The sequence below is a fragment of the Megalobrama amblycephala genome, linkage group LG19 (assembly GCF_018812025.1).
Source record: "Megalobrama amblycephala isolate DHTTF-2021 linkage group LG19, ASM1881202v1, whole genome shotgun sequence".
Taxonomy (NCBI): Eukaryota; Metazoa; Chordata; class Actinopteri; order Cypriniformes; family Xenocyprididae; genus Megalobrama; species Megalobrama amblycephala.
This window is the reverse complement of record NC_063062.1, coordinates 16,566,196-16,583,345: the sequence shown is the minus strand read 5'-3', so window position 1 is coordinate 16,583,345 and position 17,150 is coordinate 16,566,196. Positions and strand designations below refer to the sequence as shown.

The 17,150-nt window shown below is 34.9% G+C and overlaps 1 protein-coding gene across 1 annotated transcript in view; it reads left to right on the top strand.

Moving 5' to 3' along the window:
* Positions 1-17,150, top strand: part of lrch3 (leucine-rich repeats and calponin homology (CH) domain containing 3) — a 45,709-nt gene that overhangs the window by 22,445 nt on the left and 6,114 nt on the right. Inside the window, 15 exon segments of the mRNA XM_048169175.1 lie at positions 508-601; positions 726-852; positions 3,065-3,210; positions 3,293-3,369; positions 3,608-3,653; positions 3,737-3,877; positions 7,743-7,790; positions 7,913-7,966; positions 8,399-8,479; positions 11,235-11,306; positions 11,775-11,808; positions 11,926-12,039; positions 14,362-14,462; positions 14,640-14,777; positions 14,888-14,965. Coding sequence (XP_048025132.1) covers positions 508-601; positions 726-852; positions 3,065-3,210; positions 3,293-3,369; positions 3,608-3,653; positions 3,737-3,877; positions 7,743-7,790; positions 7,913-7,966; positions 8,399-8,479; positions 11,235-11,306; positions 11,775-11,808; positions 11,926-12,039; positions 14,362-14,462; positions 14,640-14,777; positions 14,888-14,965 — 1,351 coding nt within the window.

Genomic DNA, 17,150 nt, shown 5'->3' with positions numbered 1-17,150 from the left:
TAAATGTAAAGTTAAATAAATTAATTAATTAAAATGCTGGGGGGAAAAATACTTTAGACTTGAAGAAAATGGGCTTCTTTGATTTGAGTCATTAAAAAACAATCAGATTATTTTTTGCTTGGTGGAAATGAAATGAAGTGAAATGAATAAAACAAAACAAAACAAAACAGACTTGCACGGAAAGAAGGACCCAAAATGAATATAGAAAATGAAGTTTACAAAGATTAGAGAGTGGGCTTCTTTCATTTGGCCCAGTAAGAAACGTGTTAAAAAGATGCTAACACTTTAGCATCACCCAGGTAAACACCACTCACATTTCTACAGAAATTGTAAAATATCTTGTCATTTTTACTGTATTTTATCTCCTGTAGGGTGATATGAGTGTTAGAAATTAATTGCATATTAAAGTTATTTCAGTCATTTACTAGACTATTTCTAAGCATTTTTTCCTTATGGAACAAAATGATGACATGATGATGATGTTCTCTCTGGTCTGTCTCCTCTCAGTGCAGAGGATTTGTATTCCGGTCGGCCGTATGGAGCTCTGGACTCTGGGTTTAACAGTGTGGACAGTGGCGACAAGAGGTGGTCAGGAAATGAGGCAAGTGCTTTTCAGGTCACTCAAAATTCCAATCTATCCAATTATTTTCCATTATGTATTGCTCATTTTATTTTATTTTTAATTAAATCTGTTCTGCCTTTTCCCCATCTATCCCTTGTTAAAGCCTTCAGACGAGTTGTCAGACTTGCCTTTGAGAGTGGCAGAAATCACCAAAGAGCAAAGACAGAGACGAGATCGAGAAAGAGAACGTGAGGATCATCGGACGGGGTCTCACATCACCAATGGCACATGTGAGACGACATCTACACTTCTGAAATGGATAGTTTAGACACTAAACTCTAATAAGTAGGGATGCACCGATACCAATTTTAACAATTATTGGCCGATACCGATATTTGTCACTTGCTCTCTTATTTTTGTCATTAACGTTTGTCATTAAAATAGATAATGTTTTAAATCAGCAAAGTTATCCATGCATTAAGTTATACTAGCTAGTTTATTGCTGCATCATCATAATTTCTAATGAACATAGATTGGATCCATCTATCATTCAGCAGGCCTACATAAATACAACAGAACAAAGATAGCCTACATATGAAATAAGCAGCGCTTTTATGTAGGTGTAACAGTTTTCAGAAACGGAAATACAGTAAACAAATGTAAAATAACACTGCATATTCTTCACCGTATAAATTTAATCCATATATTATTATTACATTGGGACAGCTAAATTCTATTGTACAACAGTAATATATTTCTGTTATACTTCAAGTTAAACTGAACTTTTATTTTGACGGGTTGACAAAGACTTTCGAGTTTCTGTATGATTATGATATGACAATAGATTTTCTCAAATTAAAAGGTAAAATTGGTAATGTATCTCTGACTCTGGAGATGCAGTTAATGCATTCATGTCCTCATATAGTGAGGCAGCAGAGCCTGAAAAACACCGTGTGTGTGTGTGTGTGTGTGTGTGAGAGAGAGAGGTAGGCTAAATGAGATGCGCAGAACAGGCAGGATTCATGTTTAAATAGTCTTTTTGCAGCTCAATATTCGAAGACACTAGTCTATATTGCTATTTAAGTGTACTGACCAACTTTTTATTTATTCATCAAAACTTGACAAATTCCGTGACATTCCTCTTTGTACAGTAGCCTAAATTCCATTTTTATGACTGGATTCCATGATTCCGTACGCGTTTTCTGTGTCGCGGAAATCATAGGGCCCTATACATATTAAAGGTGCCCTAGATTCAAAAATTGAATTTACCTCGGCATAGTTAAATAACAAGAGTTCAGTACATGGAAATTACATACAGTGAGTCTCAAACTCCATTGATTCCTCCTTCTTATATAAATCTCATTTGTTTAAAAGACCTCCGAAGAACAGGCGAATCTCAACATAACACCGACAGTTACGTAACAGTCGGGGTGTACGCCCCCAATATTTGCATATGCCAGCCAATGTTCCCAACTTTATGAAAGGCATTAGACAAGGGCAGCCAGTATTAACGTCTGGATGTGCACAGGTGAATCAACAGACTAGGTAAGCAAGCAAGAACAATAGCTAAAAATGGCAGATGGAGCAATAATAACTGACATGATCCATGATATCATGATATTTTTAGTGATATTTGTAAACTGTCTTTCTAAATGTTTCATTAGCATGTTGCTAATGTACTGTTAAATGTGGTTAAAGTTACCATCGTTTCTTACTGTATTCACAGAGACAAGAGTCGTCATTATTTTTATTATTAAACACTTGCAGTCTGTATAATTCATAAACACAACTTCATTCTTTATAAATCTCTCCAGCAGTGTAGCATTAGCCGTTATCCACGGAGCATAGCCTCAAACTCATTCAGAATCAAATGTAAACATCCAAATAAATACAATACTCACATAATCCGACGCATGCATGCAGCATACATGACGAACACTTTGAAAAGATCCATTTTGAGGGTTATATTAGCTGTGTAAACTTTGTTGATGCACTATTTAAGGCAAGCGCGAGCTCCGGGGGCGGAGAGTGCGCGATTTAAAGGGGCCGCAACCTGAATCGGCGCATTTCTAATGATGCCCCAAAATAGGCAGTTAAAAAAAATGTATTAAAAAAAATCTATGGGGTATTTTGAGCTGAAACTTCACAGACACATTCAGGGGACAACTTAGACCTATATTACATCTTGTAAAAAAAACATTTGATGGCACCTTTAATCCTTTTTGTCTTTTTGTTGTTTGATTAACATTAAAATGCAGATATCAGCACAGCAGGAATATTAGATTATGGATTAATCTTGGATTATGCAACGGATATTATACAGCTCAGTGCCTTCACGCAGTTAATTAATAAGCCTTTTTCATGCTATAGCCGATATGCCAATGGTTGTAAATTGATCAAAAATCAGCCGATACATCGGTGCATCTCTAATAATAACCCATGAGAAGCAGTGTATTACAGTGATTTTTACCATGGTTTTAAGCACTTTGTCTCTTTCTGTAGTGGAAGCAGAGCTTGAACAGATAGACTTCATTGACAGCTGTACAGGGGACGATGATGAGGAGGATGGGCGGAGCCGTAGAGGGACAGATCCAGTCAGCCTCAGCTCTCAGTTTATGGCCTACATTGAAAGACGAATCACCAGAGAGGTGTGTATTAGTACTTAATGGCTGATCATGTTAGTTCTGACTTTGATGTTATCAACAGGGTTTATGATAACTTTGTTTCTAGGGTTCACCTATGAAGACTAGCCCATCCAGAGACTTAAGAACTGATGACCCAAGACGCCAAACCTCCTTACATAACCGGTACTGACCAAGTGACACTGTCATAACAATTTTATACATATATTTGTACATAAATTATATATATATACATACATGTAATCATAATATAAATAACATAAAATATTAACATAACATTACAGGGGCAAAAAATACATAAAAAAAAATAAAAAAAAAAAAAGTTCAGAAGAGCAAAAGAATCAAGTCTAACAGAGAAATAAAATGTCATCTGTGTTGTCACTAACAGTTGTTCTCTCTTCAGTGGTGGGTCAGATACGGCGGTCACGTCTTCATACACTCATAACCAGGTAAGAGTCTTTGTAGATATACACCTCATGATACAGTAAATCAAAACAAAACCTTGTGGTTTTACTCTGGTTCTGTCTATCAGCGGTCTGCTGGTGTGGCGTCAGGTTCTGGTGGTGGTGTGGAGAGAATAAGACGAGAAGCTCAGCTGGCGGCACTGCGGTACGAGGAAGAGAGACATAAAACAAGACCAGCGCAAAGAGATGTGGTGATGAATTACGTCAAGGTACTGACACACAATTTATTATAAATGTATTAGCCAAATAAAGAGCTGCAGTGATTACATATTTTTGCAGGCCGTAAGTTGGCGTCATCCTGGTTCCCTCAATAAAATCCCAATAGGATTTTGCCATTAAAGGTGCTACAGAGGATGTTTTGTTTTATACATTTTTGTAATATTACTTGAAACTGTCTTTACTAACTGATAAAAGACTATTTATTAGGTGCACTGAAAGGAATAATATCAATATACATCATCTGTGCACGAGGTAGGGCCTTAAAAACATCAGCCAATCGTTTACGCGATCATCGCGTAAACGATTGGCCCTCTGGCTTGTCAATCACTGCCATGACGTTCCTTGTGAGAGACGAGCGCGGCTGCGCGCTCCAGTAACTTTCCACACTCCTCAGGCGCCGCATGCAATGTTTTTGTCAGGAGACAGGAATAACAACTACAGATTATGAGTTACCCGCGGTGAGTCCGACATAATGAATCCACTAACACGACACAGCGATGCCGGTGGTAAACAAACACTCATGTTCCAATACTTGTGCACGAGTTTTGGGAGGCGTTCCCTCGAAATGAGCTGTGAAGGAGGGGGGTTGTTCTTACGCATGCACTCATTTCAAAAACTCAGTAACAGTCTTTGGTTTCTCAGTCGACGAAAACATCCTCTGTAGCACCTTTAACTTTTGGGATTATTGCAGAAAATAAGGTCTGTGACAAACAAAAGTTTATGATTCTTACATGTTTTGTTCATCATGAGAATCTTCAAAAATGAACTGATGAATTGATGAATTTTAAAGTGTAAAAATTGCCAGAAGTAAAAAGTTAAAGGTAGTCTATTAATGAACTACACCATGGTCGCATGACTTTAACGTCTCCACTCTTAAAGATTTAGTTCACCCAAAAATTAAAATTTTGTCATCATTTACTCTCCCTCATGTTGTTCCAAACCTGTAAGACTTTTGTTCATCTTCAAAACACATGAAATCAAAACACAATGAAATCGGAGAGATTTCTGTTCCTCCATTGACAGCTATGCAATTACCACTTTGACGCTTCAAAAAGTTCATAAAAAGATCGTAAAACTAATCTGTATGAATCGAGCAGTTTAGTCCAAATTTTCTGAAGACACATGATCGCTTTATATGACGAACAGATTGAATTTAGGCTTTTATTCACATATCTCATTCACATATGTTCGTCACTGTACACGTCAGATATGGTAAATAGAAGCTCAAGCCTGCTTGCTTGACATGCGAGAACCAATGAGGTTCATTCTTGTGTGTTACACAGCATGTTTGCGTTTTCACAAGAACAAATGAGGTTTGTTTTCGCGCGTCAAGCAAGTGTGGTTGAGCTTCTGTTAATGTTCGCTGATCAATGTTTATGTGTGAATAAAAGCCTAAATTCAGTCTGTTCATCATTTAAAGTGATGGAGTCTCTTTAGAAAATTTGGACTAAACCACTCAATTCATATGGATTAGTTTTACGATCTCTGTATGAACTTTTTGAAAGTACAAAAGTAGTATTTGCATAGCTGTCAATGGAGGGACAAAATGCTCTGAGATTTCATTTAAAATATCTTCATTTGTGTTTGGAAGATGTTTGGAACGACATGAGGGTGAGCAACTGATGGCAATTTTTTCATTTTTGGTTGAACTAACCCTTCCGATAACTTTACTTAAAAACATTTCCCCTGAAAAGTCTGAGTTTGAATGGTTTGCAAGAGTGCACAATGAGTCTCTAAAAGCAGACTACTGAGAAGATGATGTTTAATGCCCCAGACAACCTCTGTAGTCCCATTTAGCCTCTTGTTAGCAACCGCTTTTTCAAGACAAGCTTTAAAAAAAAATCACAAGGGGGTTTTACTGATGTATTTTAAGTCGTAGAGTAAAACGTGAAAATATCTTGAGCTTGTTGTGTTTGACCACTGTTACGACCCTCACCCTTCCCTGGCTTTGAAGGTCTAGGGAGTGGGAAGGGTAACATTAAACCACTCTTTGGCAAGTTCTACTGTTAACACTGGGAGAGTGAATAACACAAGCGGGAGGGGCAGAAGTGTGTAACTTTGTTTATTTCTAAGTGCCATGATCAACAAAATGTGGAAATGATTAAAGAAAATAATTATTTACTAGAAAATATTACAAAGGACAGCACAAACACATAAATACCAAAAAAAAAAAATAAATAGGGTCGGCAAGATAATGTTGGTTCACATGGTTACTGAAACACGCTGATAAAACTGATAACTCAAAATAAAGATGAAACAAAACAGAGTGCACAATCACAGCTCAAGTCTTATGTAGTGTCCTTTATGTAGTTTCCCAGGCTTCCGGTGGCGAATCAGTCACAAATCACAGTTTGACGTCAGCATGCTCAACCGCTCCTCTTGGATGACTGACAACAGAGGGAACTAATCAGTACATCCTACGAAAGTGAAAGTAAAAACAGAGAGCGGCAGAAAAAGAACTACAAAGAACACCAAACAACACGTCAAAACGTCACATAGGGACAACCACAGACCTTATTTCTGGCATTTGACCAAAAACCCTTTATAAAAACTCATTGACTTCAGGGCGATGTAACTTGTTTCCAGGTTTTGGCTTACCAAAATACTATTGGCATAATTTTTAGTAGCCTCAAAAACAACTTTTTCTACAAAAATATGTCGTCTCTGCAGCACTCTTAAATCATGTTTTAAGCTGCTTAAATTTTGCCAGTAGTTAATACAATTTAATATTAGTATAATAAAAGTTCTAGCAATAATATCAAATGATGGACTTGAAAAAGAAACATTAACATTGAGATACACTACCAGTCAAAAGTTTGGAAACATTAATATTTTTAATGTTTTTGAACGAAGTCTCTTATGCTCATTAAGGCTGCATTTATTTCATAATAAATACAGAAAAAAACAATAATATTGTCAAATATTACTACAAATAAAATTATGGTTTTCAATTTTAATGTAGTTCAAAATATAATTTATTCCTGTGATGCAAAGCTGAATTGTCAGCATCATTACTCCAGTCTTCAGTGTCACATGATCCTTTAGAAATCATTCTAATATGCTGATTTATTATCAATGTTGGAAACAGTTGTGCTGCTTAATATTATTTTATAACCTGTGATACTTTTTCAGGATTCTTTGAATACAAAGTTAAAAAATATCAGCATTTATTTAAAATAGAAATCTTTTGTAACAATATACACTACCGTTCAAAAGTTTGGGGTCAGTAATTTTTTTTTCTTTTTTTTTTTTTTTTTGGAAAGAAATTAATACTTTTATTCAGCACGGATGTGTTAATTTGATAAAAAATGATAGTAAAGATTTATATTGTTAGAAAAGATTTATATTTTGAACAAATGCTGTTCTTTTGAACCTTTTATTCATCAATGAATCCTGAAAAAAGTATCACAGGTTCCAAAAAAATATTGCACAACACAACTGTTTTCAACATTGATAATAACTGAGTATCAAATCAGCATATTAGAATGATTGCTGAAGGATCATGTGACACAGAAACTGGAGTAATGATGCTGAAAATTCAGCTTTGCATCACAGGAATAAATTATATTTTAAAGTATATTAATATAGAAAACCATAATTTTAAATTTTAATAATATTTCACAATATTATTGTTTTTTTCTGTGTTTATTATGGAATAAATGCAGCCTTAATGAGCATAAGAGACTTCATTAAAAAACATTAAAAATAGTAATTTTTGACTGGTAGTGTACATGGAGATGCTCTGAAGGGCGATGTTTGATCTTTCACATCTAAATCCCAGTCAGAAACTCTCCCAAAATATGTCCGATGCTACCACCATCATCGGAAGATAATTTTCTGTCTTTGTACTTTCAGCATAAATCAACTCCAAGCCCTACAAAGCTCAGTCCAACAGACAGCGAGGTAAGTTTCATCTTCAAATTTCCTCCCCCACATTCACTTCCTCCCCCTATCCATCAGTTCATCCTGCTGTGTGTGTGTGAGTGAGTGACTCCATAGTCATAAGCATTACTGTCCCACCCCAGAGTCTGTACCCCTCCAGACGGTCCACTCACACAGATGACTCCGCCCTTTTCATGGTAAGAGCCAATAAGCTCGGATCATGCGTCATCCTCCATCTCCTTTCTCACTGTTTTCACTTCCCTTAACAAATGCCAGTATTAGTCTTTAGAACTTTGCATAATGTATTAACATGATTTGAAGTTATTTCCATTTAAAACTGCTTTTCTGATCTGTTTGAATTGCTAACATGCTATGAAGGTGCACTCAGTAATTAAGTTTACACATAAATAAAATGAATCGCATTATATATCTTGTATTTGATAGATATCACTATGTTTACTTACTATGGAAACTTACTGAATGCACCTTTAACATTAGATCTGCTTTTCCCAGTGTGCATCTTTAACACGCCTGCCCTGCTTCTTTTTGCTTCCCTGTCTGTCCCCTTTACTTTCTATTTCTCTTTCTCTACTTGTCTCTCTCTCTCATGTTTGTTTTGTCTGTGTCAGAGTGAGTTTGAGCCTCTACTGATATTTGAGATAGACACAGATACCAACACTATAAAGAAGAGGCCAGACCCTCACAAACAGGTGAAAGAGACACACAGACACGTTTCCCTGCTGTCAAAATGGAGATTTAGTATACACTTGTATTGTTAGCGGTGTTTGCTAAGTCAAGCATCACAATTAGTATTGCTTATAATCAGTGGCGCAAAAATGGGGTATGCAGTATATGCAGTGCATAGGGGCGCCGCACGGAGGGGGCGCCATTGTGCCAAAACTTTTTTTTTTAAATCTTTTTGAATAAAATGAAAAAAATTATAATTTTAAAATGATGTTTATTGAAAAATAATGTTTGTTTAGCATTTGAAATTAGTAAAAAAAAATTATATATTTTATTATATCAAGTGATATCAACTGTTCACCATTTCGATAAGAGCCAATGCTCTGTTACGCACAGTCACATGTCCAAAATGGACAGAGGAGGGAAGCGGTCTGGGGCGCAGAACAGAAAACGTAAAAAAGAAAATGAAAAACAGTGTCTTAAAATGAGGACATCGATGTCCATGTGAATAACAAGAAATTGGTAAGCATAACTATATCACGACACTGGAAGTCTTTGAAGTCATACACCGGTCGGTCTGTGTGTAGCGCCGCTTCAAGTCTTTTATGAATGGTCTGCTGAATCACTTTTGTTATGTTCAAAACGCAGATTCAGAAATAAAACACTGCAGTGTACTGCATGGAGACAAACAGTTCTGCTTTGTCTTTAGGGTTTCATTGGCAAAATTGAACAAAACAGCAATATTTTGTCTTAAATAACACAAACTTATTGAACTGTTGTATAAAATAAGTATTGCATTTTGGACAAAAACAGCACTCGTGTAATATTGAAATTCGTTACTTTTGTGATACTGCTTAACTCATATAATAAATATGAGATGACAACTCAATAAGGGGCATTTTTGCTCAAATCTTGAGTTTTATGGGCATTCTAACTGCATTCTGTAAGCTCTATCGCATAGTGAGTTGTTGCTTGTATTATATTCCTCCTCATCAGATGACCTACATAGGTTTGGGGTGGGGCGAGTGCATTAATAATGTTAATTTTAAGGATTCTTTTTCAGGATTCTTTGAATACAATGTTAAAAAATATCAGCATTTATTTAAAATAGAAATCTTTTGTAACAATATACACTACCGTTCAAAAGTTTGGGGTCAGTAATTTTTTTTCTTTCTTTTTTTTTTGAAAGAAATTAATACTTTTATTCAGCACGGATGTGTTAAATTGATAAAAAGTGATAGTAAAGATTTATATTGTTAGAAAAGATATATTTTGAACAAATGCTGTTCTTTTTAACCTTTTATTCATCAATGAATCCTGAAAAAAGTATCACAGGTATCAAAAAAATATTAAGTAACACAACTGTTTTCATCATTGATAATAACTGAGTATTAAATCAGCATATTAGAATGATTTCTGAAGGATCATGTGACACTGAAGACTGGAGTAATGATGCTGAAAATTCAGCTTTGCATCACAGGAATAAATTATATTTTAAAGTATATTAATATAGAAAACCATAATTTTAAATTGTAATAATATTTCACAATATTGTTGTTTTTTCTGTGTTTATTATGAAATAAATGCAGCCTTAATGAGCATAAGAGACTTCGTTCAAAAACATTAAAAATAGTAATGTTTCCAAACTTTTGACTGGTAGTGTACATGGAGATGCTCTGAAGGGCGATGTCAGATCCTCATCAGATGACCTACATAGGTTTGGGGCGGGGCAAGTGCATTAATAAAGTTAATTTTAATAATTTTTTTATCGTAATTAATTAATCAATCGTAATTAATTGTTAAATCGACAGTAAAATGCAGGAAGTTTTCTGTGAGGGTTAGGGGATATAGAGTGGCAAGAAAATTGAAAAATGTGAGAAAATGTGAATCCTTTGGATTTTCTGGATTAATTGATCATATCAATTGCTCAATGTCATATTCATTAAAGTCACAAGTAGACAAAACACAATGTAGTTAACATAATAACATACAAAAATATAATTATGTCTTCATCCCATTAATCTTTTGAAAAAAGTAAGTGAAAAGAACAAGGACTCACGAACAACAACCACAACACTTAAAAAACATTTGTGGGTCATCCTGGTAAAATATTATTATTATTATTATTATTATTATTATTATTATCACAAGTTCTGTTCAATAAAGGCATGGATAAAAATTATTGTTTGTGTTGTTGTGTGTCAACACCATGCAACCATGATCTTGCATACCTCTCAGCAAATGTGCAGTTGCGCCCCTGGTTGTAATTAGGGTTATGAATATAAATGAACCCTAAATCTTTTGTATGTTGCAGTACTACTCGGTTTCAGTAGTAAATTTTAAATAATACATATTAAATGTATAATAAATAATATTTATTTGTTTATTTGGCGTCTACAGATGATCTGCCTCCATTATTATGCAAATAAGCGTATTGTGGATGTTTCTTGATAATTTTACTCTCAAAACGTGTACTAAACGTTAATATTAATTTGTATTAATTTGTTAATATTTATTAAATTTTTTTATAAAGCTGACCCCTGAAAGAAAATATTTAGCATTTTTAGAAGACATGAAACCTTATTTAATGCATTACTGCAGTAATATTGTCTCTTCATAATATGTTTCCTGCAGTATTTTCAGTAATAAACTATGAAATCTTTGACTCTTCCGAAACACTTACACTTTCTCAAACCTTCTATTTATTTCCTACGTTCATCCTTTATTTCTCCTCGTTTCATTTCATTTCTATCCTCTCCTCATTTCTTTATGGCTGGCTAGTCTCTCTCTGCTGTGCCGCTGGATGGGTGTGTGTCTCCCACTTTATCCGTCGCCCCCTCCTGTATGCCGCAGGTACTGAACCGCAAGAGCCTGGAGATGATTTGCCTGTCATTTTATTTCTGTAGATGCAAATAAGCTGACTGTGGATGTTTCTTGAAGATTTTACTCTCAAAAATTCACTATACAAAGATATTGTGGTTACATTTAGATCTAACACCCTGTCATAACCATGCAGAATGCAGTAAAGCATAATATGACAAGTTTCATTGAGGAAATTATGCTGCAAACCTATCGTGTCATGCTTGTTTAGGACATGGTGTAAGATTTCAGCTGATTCATGTACATGTTTGTTTAGGGTTTGGAAGTTCTCACATCAATAACGTAATATAAAGTGAGGTCTGTGTGTGGGCGAATCGCACAAAAAATTGCCAAGAAATATTGGTTACTGATATTTCTTTTTGAGATTCACACCTAGAGTTCCACTCATTTGACCTTTTTCACGTCTTATTTTCTCTCTAATTCAACTCCTGCCTTCGGTAGCAAGGTGAAGATTATGCCTCGCTGTCACCCACTGGTATGTATTCGTTTAAATCATGAACTCCCCTCATTGTCTCTTTCTTTACTGCTGTTTTTTTATTATTTATTTCTTTGCCCCACATCCCATTTTGACTATTTTTTGCTTGTCCTGCAGCCCTTCAATCACCCACTTACCCCAGCCCTGCTGCCCCGTCCTCCTCCCGCGGCCCCAACCAGCGACCTGAGAGTTATTTGTTCCGCCTTAGTCAGCGAGAGGAGAAAAAAAAAGGTTTGTTTACCTTATGCAGCTGATTGCTTCTTTGTGGGACATTTGTGATGTCATGATTAAACATGTGATGCACATACTGTACCGTTCAATGATTGGGGTCGATAAGATTTTTAATGTTTATGAAAAGTCTCTTCTGCTCACTAAGGCTGCATTTATTTGGTCAAAAATACAGCAAAAACAGTAATATTCTGAAATACTATTAACATTTAAAATAACTGTTTTCTATTTTGATATATTTTAAAGTGTAATTTATTCCTCTGATGCACAGCTGAATTTTCAGCATCATTACTCCAGTCTTCAGTGTCACATGATCCTTCAGAAATTATTCTAATATGCTGCTCAAAAAAATTTATCATTATGAAAAAAAAAACAACAACAACAACAAAAAAACAGTTGTACTGCTTAATATTTTTCTGGAAACCATGATACATTTTTATTTTAGGATCCTTTGATGAATAGAAAGTTCAAAAGAACAGCATTTATTTGAATAAGAAATCTTTTGTAACATAATAAATGTCACTTAATTTAATGCTTTCTTGCTGAATAAAAGTATTACTTTCAAAAGAAAAAAAAAATCTTACTGACTAAACATTTGAACAGTAGTGCACTTTTTTATTTTATATGTGCACTGTGCAGTATTCATTATTAACCCTTAAATGCATTACTGTTTCACCAGTCGTTCTTACATATTCGGGTCTTTATCGACCCGGATCTATATCTAACACGGAAGGATCTCTACCTGTCGCGATAATATAAAACTCCTCTGATATTAGAGTAAAAATTACAGAAGAATAAAATAAAGCATATTTTGTTACCTTTTGGAGCTTGAAAGGGCTCCGTTTGAGCAGATGTTTTATGCCATCATCACTGTCCTCATCAGAGCTCATTTCCCAGTAAATTCAGCAAATAATGGGCTAGTTTTATGTTTGAGGTCACGAATATGAGCCCATTCGTGATCTCAAACATATTCTCATAACTATATAATTTTCAACATCTTCAAAATCAATATTTCGATCACTAACAGCTTCACCACATCCATCCTGTAACAGTTACAGTCATATTTGATTGCGTTCAGTACTTGCTCTGCAGTAAATCGCTGAGCCATTTCATGTTTTTCTTATTTCGTTTTCTGTCTGAATGAGTCGTCACTTCAGCATTGTGTATCAGACATTGCCACCTTGTGAATAAAGGTGAATTGCACTTATTCCGTCATCTAAGATTCAATTATTGTTGTGCAGAAAAAATATACGTACACTCATACACAGCTCGGGTCGTTAGCGACCCTATACAATTTTTACAAAAAATGAATACAAAAATAGGCATTCTTTTATAGTTTTATGATTTTTTTCTTGTTATATTCTTTATAATGAATTGATTGAGGAATACTAAGATGGTTGATGTCTAACTTTAAAAAATTAATGAGGAGGAGGGTAGTGAACGATGTCCCGGGTCACTAAAGACCCGAGGTATGCATTTAAGGGTTAATGTGTTTTTGGATCATATTACATATGAAATAACAATAGAAATTTGTTATTTAGAAAAACTGTTGTTATTTGACTGCCCACTCCCAGAATGAAGCATTGTAAATTAAGTGCACAAATCAGTTTGCATATATATTTGAATGTTTTGTAATAAACCTTTGAACAAAATGTGTTTTATTAGATACTTCTACTCAGTAGTTTTGTATACAGTGTTGTACCTTTGCCTTATTAATGTTTATTTTCATACACTTTTTTTTTTTTTTTTGCTTTGAATCACATGTTGTGGTGATGTAATTCATCTCAGAGCTGGTTGGTTTGTCTTGAAATCTTAAGTAAAACAATTTTCAAAAAGGGGTAATACAGTACTTCAAGAACCAAAATCACTGAAAAGGTGGCAGTGTTGTTATTGTTGTTAACTAAAACTATTAAAAATCTGTGTCATTAATTTAAGAAAGCAGAAATAAAATGTATGATGAAAAGATGAAAAAATAAAAATTTGAAATGTTTGGCGACTAACTGAAAATTAGTTTAAGTACAAAAATGACTACTAGAAATATAAATTAAAGCTAAACAGAAATATAAAAAAAATTAGAAAAGCAAATAACAACGATACAAATACTTAAACTAAAATTAAAATGAAAACTGAAAATATAAAAATAAAAGCTACTTCAAAATATTAATAAATACTATAATATTATATAAATACTAAAATAACACTGAAAAGTGGGCAGTCACTGTTGTGCTCTATTATAAGCATGTCAATCATCATTCCTAATTAGGACTGCTCATGCAATTATGCCGTGATTACGTATAACTAATGGCATGTGTGACCATTTTGCAGGAGAATCGGGAACACAGAAGACGGAGCCAGTGGAAGCCACTCCCACACAGTCTCCAGCCCCAACGGGAGAGGAGGCGGTACTGATAGAGCAGCTGAGAAGGGTGCGTCAATATATATATATATTATTAAATTATATTGTATTAAATTCCTTAATATCTAATTTATCTATATCTAATTTATTGTGCTGTCCTGTTAAGCATATATAATGAAAATAAAAATATTACCAAAAAAAAAAAAAAATTCCTGCTGTAAGTCTTTTTTTTGCATCCCTCATGTAGAATATCGAGTGTCGACTCAAGGTGTCTTTACCCAGTGATCTTGGGGCAGCTTTGACTGACGGGGTCGTGTTGTGCCATCTGGCCAACCACGTGCGTCCCCGATCCATACCGAGCATCCATGTACCCTCACCGGCAGTGGTAAGTGACACTTCAGATTTATTTTGCTCATAACTACATTTATAATGTTTTGTGTATGTGTGTGTTTGCACATAGGAATGCATACAGTTTCATGTTTTCTTTCTTTCCAGCCCAAACTGACAATGGCCAAGTGTCGACGAAATGTGGAGAACTTCCTAGAGGCTTGCCGCAGAATTGGAGTTCCTCAGGTAGATTTGGTCTCCCACACTTCAAGCTATTTCCTTTTTCATGAAAAAAATAGTTTTTATCTTTAAAATCAAATTAAGAAATAGCTTCTCAAACACATGGCGTTTCATGTTTGCTTCAAAACTAACTAGGCTTTTAACTTCTCTTGTTGTTTCCGCTAATGCTCTAAAAGTTTAATAGCCAATACCACTAACTCTTTCTCTCTCCCCCCCCCTCATTCCCTTCCAATTTAAAACCATCTCACATCCCATCAACCTCTCATTGTGTTTTATTGTTCATCTTTCCTTGCTTGTCTTGGCACTGCGGGCAGGATAGTTTGTGTTCAACGGGTGACGTGCTGAAAGGGGAGGTGGTTTGTGTGTTCAGGCTGGTTGAGGCCTTGCTCTCCCTGGCACCGCCTCCCCTTCACTCCGCCCCTTCTACCCAGCTGGCTGGATTTGCCCTTTTTTACCTGTCAATCATGTCGCTGCTATGTGTTCTCTACTGCCACCTGGTGCCAAGCCTTTAAATCGCACTTCCATATTGATCACAGCACTAAAACATAGTGAGCTGATTTACATGATAGCCAGTGTTCATGCACATGTTTATAGTGTTTTCTAGTGCACATAATTGATACTTCGCTAAGCTCCTTTGTTGCTAGCTCAGACAAGTTTTATAAAATAACATTCATGCGGAATTTGCAGTAAAGCTTGCTCATAAAGTGGAACAAATTGATTGAATGGTACTAGTAGCCTATTACTAAATAGACTGGAAATAGTTTGGATTCAAAATAGTTGTAAAATAGTTATATGTGCATTTTTCTTTAAAGAAATTAAATTACCTTTCAAAAGATTGAAGTCAGTAAGATTTTTTTAAAGAAGTCTCTTATGCTCACCAAGGCTGCATTTATTTGATCGAATATACAGTAATTGTTTTACAATATTAATATTACAGTTATAAAGAACTGTTTTTTTTATGTGAATATATTTTAGAACGTAATTTATTCCTGTGATGCAAAACTGAATTTTCAGCATCATTACAACATCATTACTCCAGTCTTCAGTCACATGATCTTTCAGAAATCATTCAAATATGCTGATTTGCTGCTCAAGAAACATAGTGGAAGGGCTGTGCGATATGACGATATATATCGTTACCATGAAATAAAATGTCTATCGTTAGAGATTTTGCTATATCTTATATATAGTAGTATGTAAATATATTGCACTTGACACTTCAGAGTGATGAAATGCTTGATTGAGAATATAAAGAGCAGTAGGGGTGGGCAATATACTGGTAGACACGATTAGCCGGTAGAAATTTGTCAACTGGTAGAGATTTTGGACGGTCATCTCTGTCACGTGAGGTTGCTATGCTGCGCGGTCAAGAAAGCTTATGTTTTGCATGAGTTTTTAAGCATTGCGGTTTAAAAACAAGTGGTTTTAAACTGTTTAAGTGCAATTAGCAGCGAAAGACAACTCATTTCAGCATATGCACGCGCTCTCTGAAGAGACTGTTTCTCAGCGCCGTCTGAGAGACGCGTGACATGAAGCCGCTTCTCATAGAGCATGAGGACTGAACTCAGTGCTTTTTGATGCTAATTGAGCTTGAACTGTTAAATACACATACCTAATGCCCCAAAGTCACCATGTATTTGCAAGTAAACAAAGCCATTTATGTCTTAAGTGAAGGTACAGTTGAGAAAGACAAGGCTCGAGTAACGGATCGGTGCAGTCAGTCTTAAAGGGACAGCATCCAAATTTACCTGCTGTCATTATTAATGCTAATCAAACAATGACAAAAGAGAGAAAATATCTCACTGCTTGCTTTTGTAACTTTAATAAGAATAAATGTGAATTTTTTTTTTACACAGTAAAGACTGCATTGCTTTTTATACCTTTGATTACTTTTCTGTACGTTCTACTGTAGTTTGTTTTCTTTATTTGTCAGTTTATTTGTCTTCAGTAAGTTTGAAAGTTTTTTAGGCTAGTATGATTTTTTTTTAATTATATTGAAATTGATGATAATTATGACATTTCAATGATATGGAAAATTTTGATATCATAAAAATCTTATTTAAAGCAAAAATAACTATATCATGATATATATCGTTATCGTGATATAAGATTTTGGTCATATCGCCCAGCCCTAAATGGAATCATAGTCAGGTTGTTGTATCAATATTTTTGTGGAAATATTGAAAAATAT